Below are 14,993 nucleotides of genomic sequence, written 5' to 3' on the forward strand. Positions count from 1 at the left end.
CCAAAGTGAGTCATTCATGAGCAGGTATAATAAACACAAACTGCGCCTGCCAAAGTACAAACGGGTGCAATAGCATATGCTTCAATCGAGTGTTCGCTATCACAAGTCCTTGAATATCAGTCTATAGTGCTGTGACAGCGCTCCTCTTCTTTTCTACAATTTAAACATAGAAAAAACAATCGCACATAGTGCATTACTGTGAATCACAAAGTACAGTTCCCCACACGTGCATAAGTGCTCAATTGTGCATCACTCGTGGTCTCTACAGCCCCTCCACACTAGCAGCTCACCAGATTGACACCACCTCACAGTCCAGGTGGGTCTAGCGCTTAGCCTATAGAGCGGCCAACTCCAATGACACTTCCACGATAGTTCCACCCTTATTTTCAATCATGAGTTGATATACTGGCAAACCTAGCTTTAGTAAGTTAGCTAAAAGGCCACAAGATGGCACTGTTTTAGACTGTAAGATTTTCTTCAGCCAAAAGGGTGGAAGTTAGTAATCTGGCCACAAGATGGCATTAACCCTCATCACAGGTTTTAGTCATCAGATAGGGCCGGGACATCAGTGTTCCAGACGGCCACTGATGACGTCATAATAAGGAAGTAGTGGATGCCTAGGCACCCATAGACTACACAATAGAGCTAGCCCTCAGTATAAAAGACGTCAGCGCCCTAGTGACGTCAGCCCCTGATGAGTCCATTGGACGAAACGCGTCGGGCGTGACCAGGAGCGTTGACGTCACTGGGATCTGGAAGGTCAGGAGACAGGCTGCCACGAGGAGCGGGGAAATTCGGGACGCCGACACCGCCAGCAGAGAAGCTTTATTGCTAGGCTGCAATGCCTGAAATGCCTGTTATCTTCCTACACAAGTGAGTGCGCTGATATTGCGCAGGCCATAACTTTTAGCCCAACGGTTTTATGCTATGTGTGTTCTTATATGTTTTTCATGTGGAACTTGTCATTAAATATGGATCATCCAATTGTGAACTAAACTATCGTGGAAGTGTCATTGGAGTTGGCCGCTCTATAGGCTAAGCGCTAGACCCACCTGGACTGTGAGGTGGTGTCAATCTGGTGAGCTGCTAGTGTGGAGGGGCTGTAGAGACCACGAGTGATGCACAATTGAGCACTTATGCACGTGTGGGGAACTGTACTTTGTGATTCACAGTAATGCACTATGTGCGATTGTTTTTTCTATATTCATGAGCAGGTGACACAGGAAGCAGCAAATTGGAAACAGGAAATAATGGTGTCACCTGACAGTTTGGAAATCTTAAACTACACAGGAACGCTATACTCCGGTTACCCAAGACAATTGAGATAGTTTTGGGTGGAAAGCTAAAATCAGTACCAGCGATCCTGGACATTATTTAGCACTCCCTATCATCTCACTCAATGACCAACACAAATGAAGACTATTATTCAGTGCCTCCCTGCTCATCGTCACCCCTCCTCTTACCATAGAACAGAACAGTCTCGGTGTAGACAAGCACTGCTCATGGGAAATGAATGTAAAGTGACCATGCAGTGCATCGTTAAAAGTGGAGAAGTTTATTGCTCCACCCATCAGCAGAAAGCTCACACTGCACGCGTTTCACACCATGTAGCCACATTTCCACGCCTTAAAAAAAAAAAAAAAAAAAAAAAAAAAGCACACGAAAATCAAGGAACATTCACTTTGGGGCTAGTTTACTTTAGGGGACCCAGCAGGAATCCTCATAGGGGACAGTTGTCCAATCACAGCACCCCCCACAGCACAGAGTGTCGTGATTGGCCAAATAGTGTGGGCGTACTTTCCTACAATCTCTGAAACCTAGCAGTTAAAGTGGACCTGAACTCTTGCACTAGACAGAAGGAAAAGAGAAAAATGCACCTTGTATGTATTTAGAGGGCCTGTCTAATCCCCCCTCTCATGTGACTAAGTCAGCTGTGTCAGCTGACTGCCACAGCAGAGTGCTCAACACAGATGTTAAATCTATGTCTGCTTCTACGAAAGCAGGCAGCAGAGACACTGCAGAATTATTAAAGGATTTGTATCAGCTGTAATCAAGAAATGTTTATTCTTTAAAGGGGATTATGCTGTTGCTTAACTTTTAGAGCCGAGATGAAACGGAGTTCAGAGCCTCTTTAAAAAGGGTGCTGTCCGCCCAATCACATTAGGAGAATTTCCCTATGAGGTTTTTGCTTGAGCCCCTAAACTAGACTAGCGCCTACATTTCTGTGGTATGCAAGTGCGTTCTCTGCCTCAGCTGCTTGAGCCGGCACCTCGGAGGATCTGCTCCAATCAACCGCAGGAATCCCCAGCTTCTATAGATACCGGCTGTAGTTACACCAGTAACATACCGACGCATCTATAACATGGACTTGTACAATACATCAAAGATCAGGCATTAAAGTTTCACATTAAGTTCCATGGCAGCATTGTGTCAGATCACATGGACCTCTCAAGTAAAATGGCCCGCTTTCTTGCAATCATTAAAAATAATTTATCCTATATTTCTACTTCCTGCGACTTTACCATTTCCATGAAAGAGGAAGTGGAAGCCGGGGTGGGGAGGAGAGGTCACTGGAACTTCATGTATTTATCATTAGACACCACACAGAGTGCATGGACTGTAATAAAAAACCAAAAAACCTGTTTCTGTTGCAGTATTGCTAGAACAGATCAGTGCTAAATGAGCCAGTTCAGTCATACAAGTTTCTATAAAAGTAACCTTAACATCTCAGTCTGCACCTTGCTTTGATTAAAGGTATACTGTAACCTCTGTGTGCACAGATCAGTGGTGGACACACCCACTGAGCACTTTCTGTTCAGGTGCCCAGCAGCATACCACCCAACTTTTTGAGATCAAAAAGAGCGTCATGTAAGCCACCCCCCCCCCCCTCCCCAATAATATATGCATAAAGTCACGCGTAATATAATGGTTTTCTATGAAAAAAAATACGTAGTTTTCTAATTCAAACCACACTGGTCCTTTCTATCCTGGTTCATTTTCCATAACATTTAAAAAATAAGAAATATATCAATTTAAAGGATGGGAATAAAGTTTAGAGTCAATTAAACACATTTTTCCAGTAGGAAAATACATATTTTTACTTAGATTTGAATAGGAATCCTGAAAGAGGAACAAATGAGGAAGAAAGAGAGAGAGGGATTGGGTTCACAAACACCAACACCCATCTGAAAAGGTGGTGCTGCCTTGAAGGGGAGCTGAAGACAAGTGTGAGAAACATCTAGATCAGGCATGGGCAAACTTAGCCCTCCAGCTGTTAACGAACTACAAGTCCCACAATGCATTGCAGGAGTCTGACAGCCACAGTCATGACTCATAAAGGCAAATGCATTGTGGGACTTGTAGTTCCGTAACAGCTGGAGGGCAGAGTTTGCCCATGCCTGGTCTAGATGCCTCATCAGGTTTTACTGAAGTCCGTGTCCCTGCTAGGAAGATTTCCCCCTTAGTTCCTGCCTGTCACATTTTGCAGTAGGGCAGGGAGTAAGAAGCATTAACTTTTATGGATGTCACAGGAAAAGGAGTTGGGGATGAATGGACCAATGGAGATCTTGTTCTGGCGGTGAACACGAAAACTGGGATCTATCTCCCCTCTTACTAGGCAGATCTCCAACAAGGATACAGGAGTCATTTTAGTAGTGTACAGTCATAAGGCAAGCATACACAAAACATTTCCTCCCAACCCCAGCAATCCCTGGTGCTTACCGATGGTAGGAGCCATCCCTGGCATAGGACTGGTTGGGTCCAACTGGAAGCCTCCCATAATGTACTGAGATTCATTAGCCGGGCTGTCCATCTTCAGGTTCATGTTTTGTGCTAGGTAAAAGTGGTAGAGATCAGCTTCGGCCGGGCTCGGGAGGCTGCTGATGCCCAAGTGCCGGTTGTGTTGGATCTGGGTCATGTTTTGCTGAAGCAGCATCATATTATGCATGTGCTTCTCGCTAGTCATGTGAATGCGTAGGTTCCTGGCCACATTGGTCTCGTAGTCGCACACTTCACAGCGCCAGGTAGGTTTGGTTTTTGGTTTGGTAGGCGAGGGAGCCCCGCAGGAATTGTTGATGGTGGTAGTGGCAGCCACAGTGGCAGCAGCCACCGCTACCCCGGCAGTGTGGCTGAAGACTTGGTCACTCCCTCCGTTCTGCAGGTTCTGCATGTTGTTTAGATGCTTGTCCGACTGCATATGAATACTGAGGTTGCCTTTGGTAGTGGTAGAGTAGTTACACACCTCGCAACGGAAAGGCTTGTAACCACAAGTGTAGCTCTCTCCCCGGGCAAGGCGAGGATGAGGCTGCCCCGAATTGCAGTAGCCACAGGTACCACCCGATTCAGGATGTTTCTCTTTCATGTGTGCTTCCAGCGTTTGCTGGTACTTGTAATGCCAGTTACACTTTGGACACTTCAGAGTCTTACAAGAGTTTCGAGAGTGCATCATGGTCATGTGGCCACCGAGCGAGCGCGACGAGCCCAGGACGGTGTCACACTTTGGGCACTCCACCCCACTAACGGAAGGGCAATCCCCCACCCCAAGTTCGCAGGTGGTATCGGCGTGCTGGTGGTGGGTGGCAAAGCTTCCGTCCTCTCCCTCTGCACTTTCATTTGGTTCAGGAGCTGTGGCATTGTCCCCATTGGCACTTTCATCAAAGTCCAATTTTCTCCCACCCTCCACCATGCTGGCACTAATGCCATCACTGTTAAAGCTTAAATGGTTCCTCCTGTTTGCACCATCAAAGACAACAAAGGAAGAAGTACATGTAGGCGTGCCCCTTCCCATAGGCTGGGGCACGTTAGGCATTAAATTAGAGTTAGAAATACTTTGGTTTGTGAGAGCCAGGTCCTTTTTGCCGCTGCTCTCGGCAAACGCCCCAGACTCCTCCTGAGGCCTGTCCACCAAATCATCCTCAAGCCCACGAGAAAACAGTGCTTTACAGTCCTCCCCCTCTCCCTCCATCTCCTCCTCATCATCATCTACACCTTCCTCATCCATCTCTTCCTCCTCATCCTCTTCTTCCTCTTCCTCCTCCCTTTCTAGCCTTTCCAATATACTGTCTTGTACTCCCATTGGATGCTGCTTCTCAGGCTCTGATGGGTCAGTTTCCTGGCTAAAGGAAGATTTGGTAGGACCAGAGCCTGAGGTGCTTAAAGGGACAGAGTTTACAGAGCTGCCAAAAGAGGAATTGGTCAACTCTCCGAGATTAAGCACAGTACTTTGGGACACCATGTTGGATTGTGCCTGTTCTGTCCCACTGGAAGTAGTGTTGCTATCTTTTAGAAGTGCTAGGCTAGCCTGCAGGGCATCATCTCCCTCCACTCGAATACCACTAAATTTGCCAAAAAAGCTATTTGCAGGTCCAGTAGTAGTGTTGGCAGAGGAAACTAAAGGATGTGGAAAAGATTTGTTTTTTGGTTCCAGAAAACTAATAAGGGGTTCTTTATCTTTCCCAATCCCTTGGATGATGGCGGAAATGTTCTTGTTGCTAAGGATCTTACGCTCGTCGTCGCTTAGAGTCATTCGGTGGTCATGCACAGCATGTGTCACAAACGATCGAACGTAACCAAAGGAAAGTTTGCACAGAAAACACATCAGAATGGGTTTCCTCTTACCATACAGTACAAAGCCATCATACTTAGAGAGATCTACATTGTTGGGGACATCTTTGGATACACAGGAGCTTTTGGCAGAACCATCACTATTTAAGTAATCCTTGTTGCTTTTGTGCCGCACATCAAAAACTCGGAAGCTGTGCAGGACGGGGCTGACGCCTGAATGGGCTGAGGTATCCAGGAAAGACTTGTCCGAATTTTCAAACCACTTCCTGAAAGACGAGGCTATGTGGAAAGTGTTGATAATTTGTGGGTAAACGGAGCCGGCAGAGGAGGAGTCCTCGGACTTTCCCGTCACATTGGACAAGGAGTTTTTGTAAAGGGAAAGAAGAGCCTCGTTGGGGTCACTGTCACAGGCTTCACCGCTTTGGATCAGTTGGCTGACGCTCTCCACGATATACGCAGAGCCATCGGGCCGGTAAACTATTTCACCGGCGAGATTCTCCACATCGCTCTCCTCCTCCCCTTCCCCACTGACATCGCTTTCACTCTCCTCCTTCAGGGCGAGAGATGGCCGTTCGCCGGGGCAGTGGTGCTCCATGTAGTCCTGCAAGCTAGGGAAGGAGAATGAACATTCGTTACAACACACCGCTCTGCCGGGAGACTGCGAGATGGCACCAGACGGGTTAGCACTGTCAGAGATGCATTCATTGAATGGGCCACTCAGACTTTCCAGAGACCCGCGGCTTTCCAGGTTGGGCTGCTCCATGTTGCCAGACTGGTCAAGGTGCAGGGTACTGTGGAGATCAGTCCATTTTTGGTTGGCAGGAACGTTGCACCCATTGTCCTTCCCAGCAACGATAGGAGCATCACAGCCTTCCATGGTGAGACTTAAATGGAGAGCTCATTGCACCCAATATGGCTCCAACCTGCAGGAAACACAGAAAAAATGCACATTAGACTGGAAGTAAGGAGCAATCAATATCTGTCTTTTTTACAAGTTTGTTGACCAATAAAGATGGTCAATAAGATGAGCATTATGGCTTTCAGGTAAATTTCTTGCAGCTTGGCCCTAGGGATGATCAACGATATGCAAATACTTCCAAGGTTTATGCAAATTTATGTAAATTTTTATGCAAATATACGTAGCTTGAAAATGGACCAATTAAGTCCCATCCAGGTTTAAACTGAGTGGTCCAATGTCAAGCTGCATATATTTGAATAAAAATGTACATACATTTGCATAAACTCTGAAGTATTTGCATATCATTGATCATCCCTACTAGGCTCAAAATCATCAGGAAGTTCTCTGATTGGCCAGTTACAAGTTGCATGTAATCTGCATTCATTTTGCATACACGCCATTATTTGCATCTCACTAAGCACAGACATTGGGAATAGGGATAGTCAGTGAGATACAAATCATTTTGAGTTGATGCAAGATTATGCAACTTTTGCATGCAAATTTATGCTGCTTGAAATGGGACCAATCGAATTTTACCTCAGCAGGATTTGAGGTGTTTGCGTTCAAGCTACATACATTTGCATGGAAATTGGCACAATGCTGCATTATTTGCCTCTCATTGTACATTCCTGATTGGGAACACAATATTTTACAACTGAAAGGTGGAGGGTAGTTTTACTGAATGTCAAAGAGCATACAAAATTAAAGAGGAACTGTAGTAAAAACAATAATGAAAATGTTTTATTTATTTTTTTATAAAAACATTCATTTGTAAAATTAGTCAGTGTTTGCCCATCGTTCCTCTCCCCGATTCACATTCTGAAATTAATCACAGTTGGCGTCATCTTTAGTCCTGTTGGTGATCTGTACGGAATGTTTACTAAGAGTTCCGAACCCAATATAAAAAGGTCCCGAGAATTCCGCATATCTTAACAGCCTAGGCTAAGCATCACTGGGAGGGCGGGGATAAAGGGTCCCAGAGAACAGGTATAAAATGAAAATCTGAACTTACCTGAACTTTTCTCCAGCCCTCCATAGCGCGCGAGGTCCCTCGTCATCCTCTGGGTCCCCTCTATGGTCCCGATGGCTGCTCTGTTAGGTGCAAGATTTTGGCCGAAGTCATGCAAAATTGCACACTCAGCTTGATCACGCACCAATCACCATAAGCATCCTGCGCATTTTTGACTAAACTGCACAGTCACAGGACACTTCCAGTGACAGGCGTGTGATTGAGTCGGGTGTGCAGACGGGCCATGCATGCACAGTTGCATATGGCTTCGGCCGAAGTCACACACCTAATGGACCCGCCAGCGGGACAGCGGAGGAGACCAAGAGGACCCCGAGCGGATAGAGGAAGCCCCACGCAAGTTCATATTTTAATTTAATACCTCTGCTTGGAGTCCCTTTTAATACCAATATATACATATAGGAAGTGTTTTTCATACTGAAACCAGAAAATTGCCGAATAAGTGGGTATCCTGAATAATTTACTCCATTCTACTATAGAACACTCCAGTGCCTCTTTAACCGATCCCACAAACCAAAACTAGCAGGCTAAAAACGGTCTGAAATTAAGAGACAAAGGCCTCAATTCACTAAGCTTATCTCCTGTCTTTAATAACTCTTCTAGAGTTGTTACCATGGTGATAAGGCATGTAGTATTCAGGAAACATTTTACCTCAGGCAAACCTAAAGTTAACTCTTCTGTCTTTAAGTTAACTCTTCAAACCTTAAAATAACTCCAATGGCCTCAATTCACTAAGATCATGCTGAAGATAATAAGGCAAGAGAAAACTTACCTCCACACAGTAAGAGAGTTATCTTATCTCTTCATTCCTTATGTTACCTCTCCTGTAGTTAATTTACCTCCTCTGTAGTGAAGTTACCTCCTCTGTAGTTAACTTATCTCCTCTGTAGTTATTTTCACACGCAGTTAATGAACAGCCTGTCTTTAACTCTGGAGTTATTTTAAGGATTAAAGAGTTAACTTAAAGACAGAAGAGTTAGCTTTAGGTTTGCCTGAGGTAAAATGTTTCCTGAATACTACATGCATTATCACCATGGTAACAACTCTAGAAGAGTTATTAAAGACAGGAGATAAGCTTAGTGAATTGAGGCCTAAATCTTGGAATTCTCACCTGGGTCACATAAGAATAAAACAGAAGTTTGCCAAAAGGCTAAAGATCATGAAAAAGTTTAGGCTATCCATTTTACAAAGATAAAAACTATTTCCACTGCAGGTGTTCTATAACCCAGGTGGTTGGCCACCTAACTGCAGACACTTCTTATAAAGCACACTCTAGGATTGCTGGCCCACTTGAGCCCTTTAATGTTCATCAACTTTAGAGAACTCAGTCTGTATCCAGGCTGACCAATCATAACACAGATGAGGACAGCTAATGAATGACTAAGGTCCAAATCTGATGAACCCCGTGCAGAGTGCTGCTTCGGTTGCTGCAAATTCTGCCGTAGATCAGAAACAAGTGTTTAGTGGCGTTTAACAACTCAAGAGAATTCCCTGTTCCCGTCTTTATAAAAAGACTTCTCAGAACCAGTCCACATCATTTTACAAGCTTTCCACGACCTTACAGCCGAGTTCAACACTGTCCACGTAGTCTATCACATGACCAATTCCACAACCACATCAAACCCAGAGTCTATCTCGTAAATGAACAGATCTATAATGATTTGAGATAACTGTTGACCAGGCTTGACGAGAGCACTAACATTTTAGTGCAGGAACCTGTTTGGAAGGAACAGACCATCTCTCCACCATAAGCTGAAAGGTAACAATAAACCGATGAGATAAACAATCGTATCTATCCGACCATGTCAGGAACTGTCACTTGCATGCCTGATGTTTAACTCTATCATGCAAAGAAAGAAAAAAAAGTAACAGCCTACTGATCCTGTACATCCACATGTCTATCATCACGTCACATGCTATCTCGTGTATCCTTGAAGGAACGTTCTACATATGTACAGGTGGTCTACCTCTGCCACTCAACTGGGGGTTGTAGGCCTCAATCCTTGTGGCCTGACTGACAGCTCTGTCCAGCCGCACTGACAAGACCAGCGGGGAGGGAGGGTTAACGGGCTAATTGTAAAATCAATGCCGTAAAAAGCTTAGTAAGTTCCAGGAAGCTGTGGAGAGGGGAGGCAGTGAGAAGAGCGAAAACTCTTTGACTGGACACTTGGGACTAGTTTATCAATACATAATCCCGTTGAGCTCTCCTGACTGGGGAGAGAGGAAACGGTCTAGAACTAAAACCCGGCAAACTGGTGTCAGAACCTGAGAATAGAACATCGAAGTACTAAAGGTTTCCTACAAACTACAGTATATGAATATCGATATATATATATATATATATATATATAAAAAAATAAAGTCCATACGAAGGGAGGGGTTGAAGGGGACACCAGAGGAGCGGTTGCTCTAGATGTAAACAGGCGTGTGGCGGAATCCCAGGATCCTTGGTGCTCTCCACGAGAACTGAACGTTTAAGCCTTGCGTACGCTGGCCAATATATTAGCCGGCTTTCTTTACGGCTTCCATCCATGAGCTCTTAGCTTTCATCTCGCTGTGATTGTCAGTCAATAGCGGAGAGGCAGCTCTTACTTAAGGAAGCAGAAGTCAAACTCCACTGGTCGATCAGCACTCTGTCTATAAACATGTTTTCCCGTAAAATCAATGACCTCCAATCAGAGTGCGGACGTTGAAGGCTGCTGGTTCCCGAGCTGTGTATTCTGCTCACAGCCAGATGGATGCCCTAACTAGTGGCCTGGACTGCTCAGCACTCACTGGAGGAGGTAGGCAGAGAGTGGCTGGCCGCAGAACTACAAGTCCCAGCATGCCTGTCTGTACAGCTAGGAGGACGACGACGGCATGAATGTAGTATTAGAAGCCAGCGGGTTCCTTTAGGGCACTTGGATTAGCCGGCAGCCTCTGTGCAGCGCTGCGTGGGTTACTCCTTACTTCATTCACCCGGTTTCTGAATTGCGTCCTGACAGTTTCCATGGGAAACACACAGTCCGTCCACATTACTGGAGACCTGAGATACAGAGGCTGGCAGGAGAGGACAACAAATGCTGCTGTGCTCATCAGTCTGTAGTAACTTCTGCGTCACTGACAAAGAACCAGAGCGCAGATCAGAGGCTCTCATTGCATTGGCTACATGCCTGTTCCTGGGTGCAAATGCACTGGCTGCATGCATGTTCCGGACACAAACACTACTTACATACCGGTTTCTGTACACAAATACGCCGGCTGCCTGTTCTGGGTGCAAACACAACCAAGAGCTGTTGCCTGTTCTAGATAAAAACACACTAGCTGCATGCCTGTTCCAGGAATAAACACTTTGGCTGCATGCCTTTTCTGGGTGCCAGCACATTAGCTGCATGCCTATGTGGGCACAAACTCAATGGCTGCATGCCTGTTCCCGACAAACACACTAGCTGCATGCCTGTCCTGGGCGCAAACTCAATGGCTGCATGCCTTTTGTGGGGACAAACATTAGTCCTATTTGATGCTCATCCCTGGATCCAGCAGTGATTACTACTTGTGTTAGCTTTGGCCTCAGGAATTGTCCACTATAAAAAGGCAAGAATAATTTTTGTACCTAACTTGGATCATATTGGACCATAGTGGGGGTGAACGAACGATTAGTGGAGTGAGTAAAGGTAGCCCTGTACAACATCCACATCAAGAACTATTTTTTTTTTTTTTTTTAATGAAAAACCAATTCCCGCAAACATTTTCACCTCAGTTTTGGATGCTGTGGTGAGACGTTAGAAACTCTTTTGGTTTTTTGTCTGGTTTCTGTGTGATTTTTTTTTTGTACTACTGATTTGTAGTAGCAACAAAAATATGAACATGAACAGGGCACGTTGTCATAATTATGATAGCAGTTTTGACAATGTATCTCAAACAGATCACACACAGGAACCCCAGAAAGAGCCATGCAAGTGTCCAAGATGAAATGTTAGAGAAAGCTTCTGTGAGAAATGTAATCACTTCCTGTCTAAAATGGAAGTGGTGGAATCCTCCACTAGTTTCTATTGGTGTCCCTCATTTCCTGTGCCACGGACTATCACTTTACAGGTCATAGCTGAAAAATTCCATGGAGGTCATAGAAACAGGAAGTGAGAGAATCTCTCTCCAATGGGGGCACAGATAACAATAAACTTAGTTTTTTACCCTTTGTACACTATTCAAAACTATAACTAAAAAAGAAAAAAAAACAAAAAAAAACCCATAACCAGGAATTGGGATTCAATATATAAATATCTTACAGACTTTTTTTTTTGCAGAAAAGGAAACTTTTGTTAGTAGGCTGTATGTGTATTTGCGAACTGAATTGTCCAATCGGGTGGAAGAAAAAAAATGAGAGAAAGGGTATAAGGCAAGCGGCAAGTTTCATGGATGGCACGCGCAGCGAACCAGCCCTGTAATTAACACAGCGAGAGTTGGCGTCTTTATTGCGATGTGCCAGCTGACGTGCGAATTCCCAGTGGGCACGCGTGAAGCCCCCATGTGGCAGCGTGCCAGAGCTGGGCAATAGAGAGCCAACTACAATTGCCGAGAGGTAGAGGGAGGCGGCGGCGGGATCACCCCAACATCCTCCGGATTACATGTGTACAACAGCGCTATGTAATCTGCGATTGTTAATTACCACCGTGTTAATTAAGCGCTTCTCTCACAACAGCCTGGCTGGCAGCCCACCAAGACCCAGAGCGGCAACACAAACAAGTGACAAAAACTTACATCAAATATAAATGGTGGGTGACACACAAACATGGGAAAGCGGAGGATAGCCAGAAAACGGACACATCCCACAGAAAAGCCCCCTTCCCACCCAAACCGGACGTACCCGCTCATCCTCCCTGAAATAATGTTATAAGGCCAGTGCACACCAAAAGGTGATAGCGTAATCGCAACCGCTCAGCGCTTTTTGGAGTGATTTTTCAGAGTGATTCTAGGCATGTGCCTAGCGATTTTTGGAGCAGCTTTTTTTATTTTCTGTTACAGTACAGCTGGAGCTGAACAGCATCTGTAACAAAAAGGCTTGGGGGGGGGGGGGAACGCTCTGTTCTAGCGCTTTTCAGAGCAATTTTCCGTTTTCCTATACTTAAAGGATACCACAACTGAAATGTGACATAATGAGATAGACATGTGTATGTACAGTGCCTAGCACACAGATAACTATGCTGTGTTCCTTTTTTTCTTTCTCTGCCTGAAAGAGGTAAATATCAGGTATGTAAGTGGCTGACTCAGTCCTGACTCAGACAGGAAGTGACTACAGTGTGACCCTCACTGATAAGAATTTCCCCCTTTTTTATCTCTTTCTTGCTCTCAGAAGCCATTTTCTTCTAGGAAAGTGTTTTATAGTTGGAATTTCTTATCAGTGAAGGTCACACTGTAGTCACTTCCTGTCTGAGTCAGGACTGAGTCAGCCACTTACATACCTAATATTTACCTCTTTCAGGCAGAGAAAGAAAAAAAGGAACACAGCATAGTTATTTGTGTGCTAGGCACTGTACATACCCATGTCTATCTCATTATGCCACATGTCAGTTGTGGTATCCTTTAACATTGAGGCTGAATCTCTGCAGATATGCTGCAGGACCTGAGTTTCCGTTTGGGGGGGAAAAAAATGAAAAAAAATGAAAATAAGAAAAATAACATCGCTCTAGTGTGATCCATCCCATTCAAATACAATAGTCAAGCGCTTTTCAAAGCGCTCAGAGGTGCTCTTAGTGTGCAACAGACTTTACTTGGGGTAAATCTTTCCGGGCTGAACTAAATGCCACAAGCAGGCAGATCAGTGACCAATTGATTTTGGGTGGTCTGTCAATCAAAATTGATCTGTCGCAGCAGTCATTTTAAATCAATTAGACGGGATGAGGTGCGTTGGAGATCCACAGACAATTCTTCGTATGGCATAATTAAAAAAAAAAAAATGAACAGAAGTTCTTTTAAGTGAAATTTAAGTGAAAATAAGCTGATGAGCTCAACTATTGTATCTATCAGCCTAAAAAATAAATAGCCCACAGTTTTATGTTATGTTTTAAAAAAAAAAGGTAGATTTACTGTTTAGTCTCAGCTCAATGAACTCAATGCAACAGTCTGTCCTGTGTCTCAGAGATCTAAAATGTATGAGCTATTGACCTTTTTTTTGTAATCTATCCACTGCTCTAACATGCCCAGTTCTCTGCCAGGAAAGTATTTAATGGCTGTATTTCCTTATCAGTGAGGGTTGCTATAGTTTCACTGGAACCCAAAAAACTGCATAGCTGAATATTGATTCTTTTAGGCAGATATAATATTAAAAAAAAAAAAAAAAAAGCAACACAGCATATGTGTGCTTGGCACTGTACATACACATCTCTATCTCATGTCATTTAAAGGGCAACTGAAGAGAAAGGAATATGGAGGGTGCCATATTTATAGTTATTATGCTGTTAGCTTTTAGAAGAAGTTCTGAGTTTAGGTCCGCTTTAAGCTTTCCATTAGATATCTGCCTTTAGGTGAGAGGACTTTGCAGACACCTCACCTGGGTCACATCAGATCACAGCGCAGGGTGATAAAGGATTAGTAATAGCAGGTGTGTGATCAGTCAGGTACATACTGTAACTCACAGTGCAAACTATTTATTATTTCGTTAATCAACTCACACTGCCCAGGGTTTATTAAGGAGTTCTGGTTGTGGATGTATTCATAGGACCACATCAGCGTAACCAAGTTACTATTTCAGCAAGCCTTGCTATGTGCTGATATAACCCAAGTGGGGAATGTAAACACTTCAGACGAGACAATATTATAAAAATCTGGGCTGGGTTTGCTCATGAGAGATGCCCTCCACCTTGCAGAGGCCTCAGTAAGCGAGGACCAGTGTCTGGGGCCGAACTTTATTTATGGACTAAGGGAACCTAAACTGAGAAGGATATGGATTTTTCCTTTTCAAATAATACCAGTTGCCCGACTCTCCTGCTGATCCTGTGTCTCTAATACTTTTAGCCACAGCCCCTGAACAAGCATACAGATCAGGTGCTCTGACTGAAGTCAGACTGGATTAGCTGCATGCTTGTTTCAGGTGTGCGATTCAGCCACTGCTGCAGCCAAAGAGCTCAGCATCAAAAACAAAATTCAGATTGGACATGTTGGAAATAATCGATCTGGCAGGAAAATCTGCCAGAAAATTGTATAGTGTGTACCTAGCAAAAGCTGGTCACACACCACACAATCCTGGCTGTACAATCTTACCTAATCTTACCACTTAAAGTGATACTTAAGTGAAGAAGGTAAAGAGAAAAGCAATTGTATCCATCCTTGTACTCCTAAAAATGACTTTTAGATATCCCAGTTTTAGGTTTTGTTTATCAACGTAAAAAAAGCAGATTTATGGTTTTGTCACAGCTGAATGTAGCAGTCTGTGTGTCTCAGAGTGCTCAAATATATGAACTATTGATCTTT

The 14,993-nt window shown here is 44.3% G+C and overlaps 1 protein-coding gene across 13 annotated transcripts in view; it reads right to left on the bottom strand.

The window, feature by feature from the left end:
- The window catches only part of ZFHX3 (zinc finger homeobox 3), a 1,434,500-nt gene that overhangs the window by 96,489 nt on the left and 1,323,018 nt on the right, over positions 1 to 14,993 (bottom strand). For 12 of the 13 annotated variants that reach the window (XM_068259585.1, XM_068259586.1, XM_068259596.1 and 9 more), the window contains one exon: positions 3,721 to 6,485. In XM_068259585.1, the coding sequence (XP_068115686.1) occupies positions 3,721 to 6,439 (2,719 nt within the window). In that variant the 5' untranslated portion in view covers positions 6,440 to 6,485. Of the gene's footprint in view, positions 1 to 3,720; positions 6,486 to 9,916; positions 9,965 to 14,993 lie in introns of those variants that run through there. The other variant, XM_068259595.1, reaches the window with a different exon arrangement.

This window comes from Hyperolius riggenbachi, chromosome 11, assembly GCF_040937935.1.
Source record: "Hyperolius riggenbachi isolate aHypRig1 chromosome 11, aHypRig1.pri, whole genome shotgun sequence".
NCBI classification, from domain to species: domain Eukaryota; kingdom Metazoa; phylum Chordata; class Amphibia; order Anura; family Hyperoliidae; genus Hyperolius; species Hyperolius riggenbachi.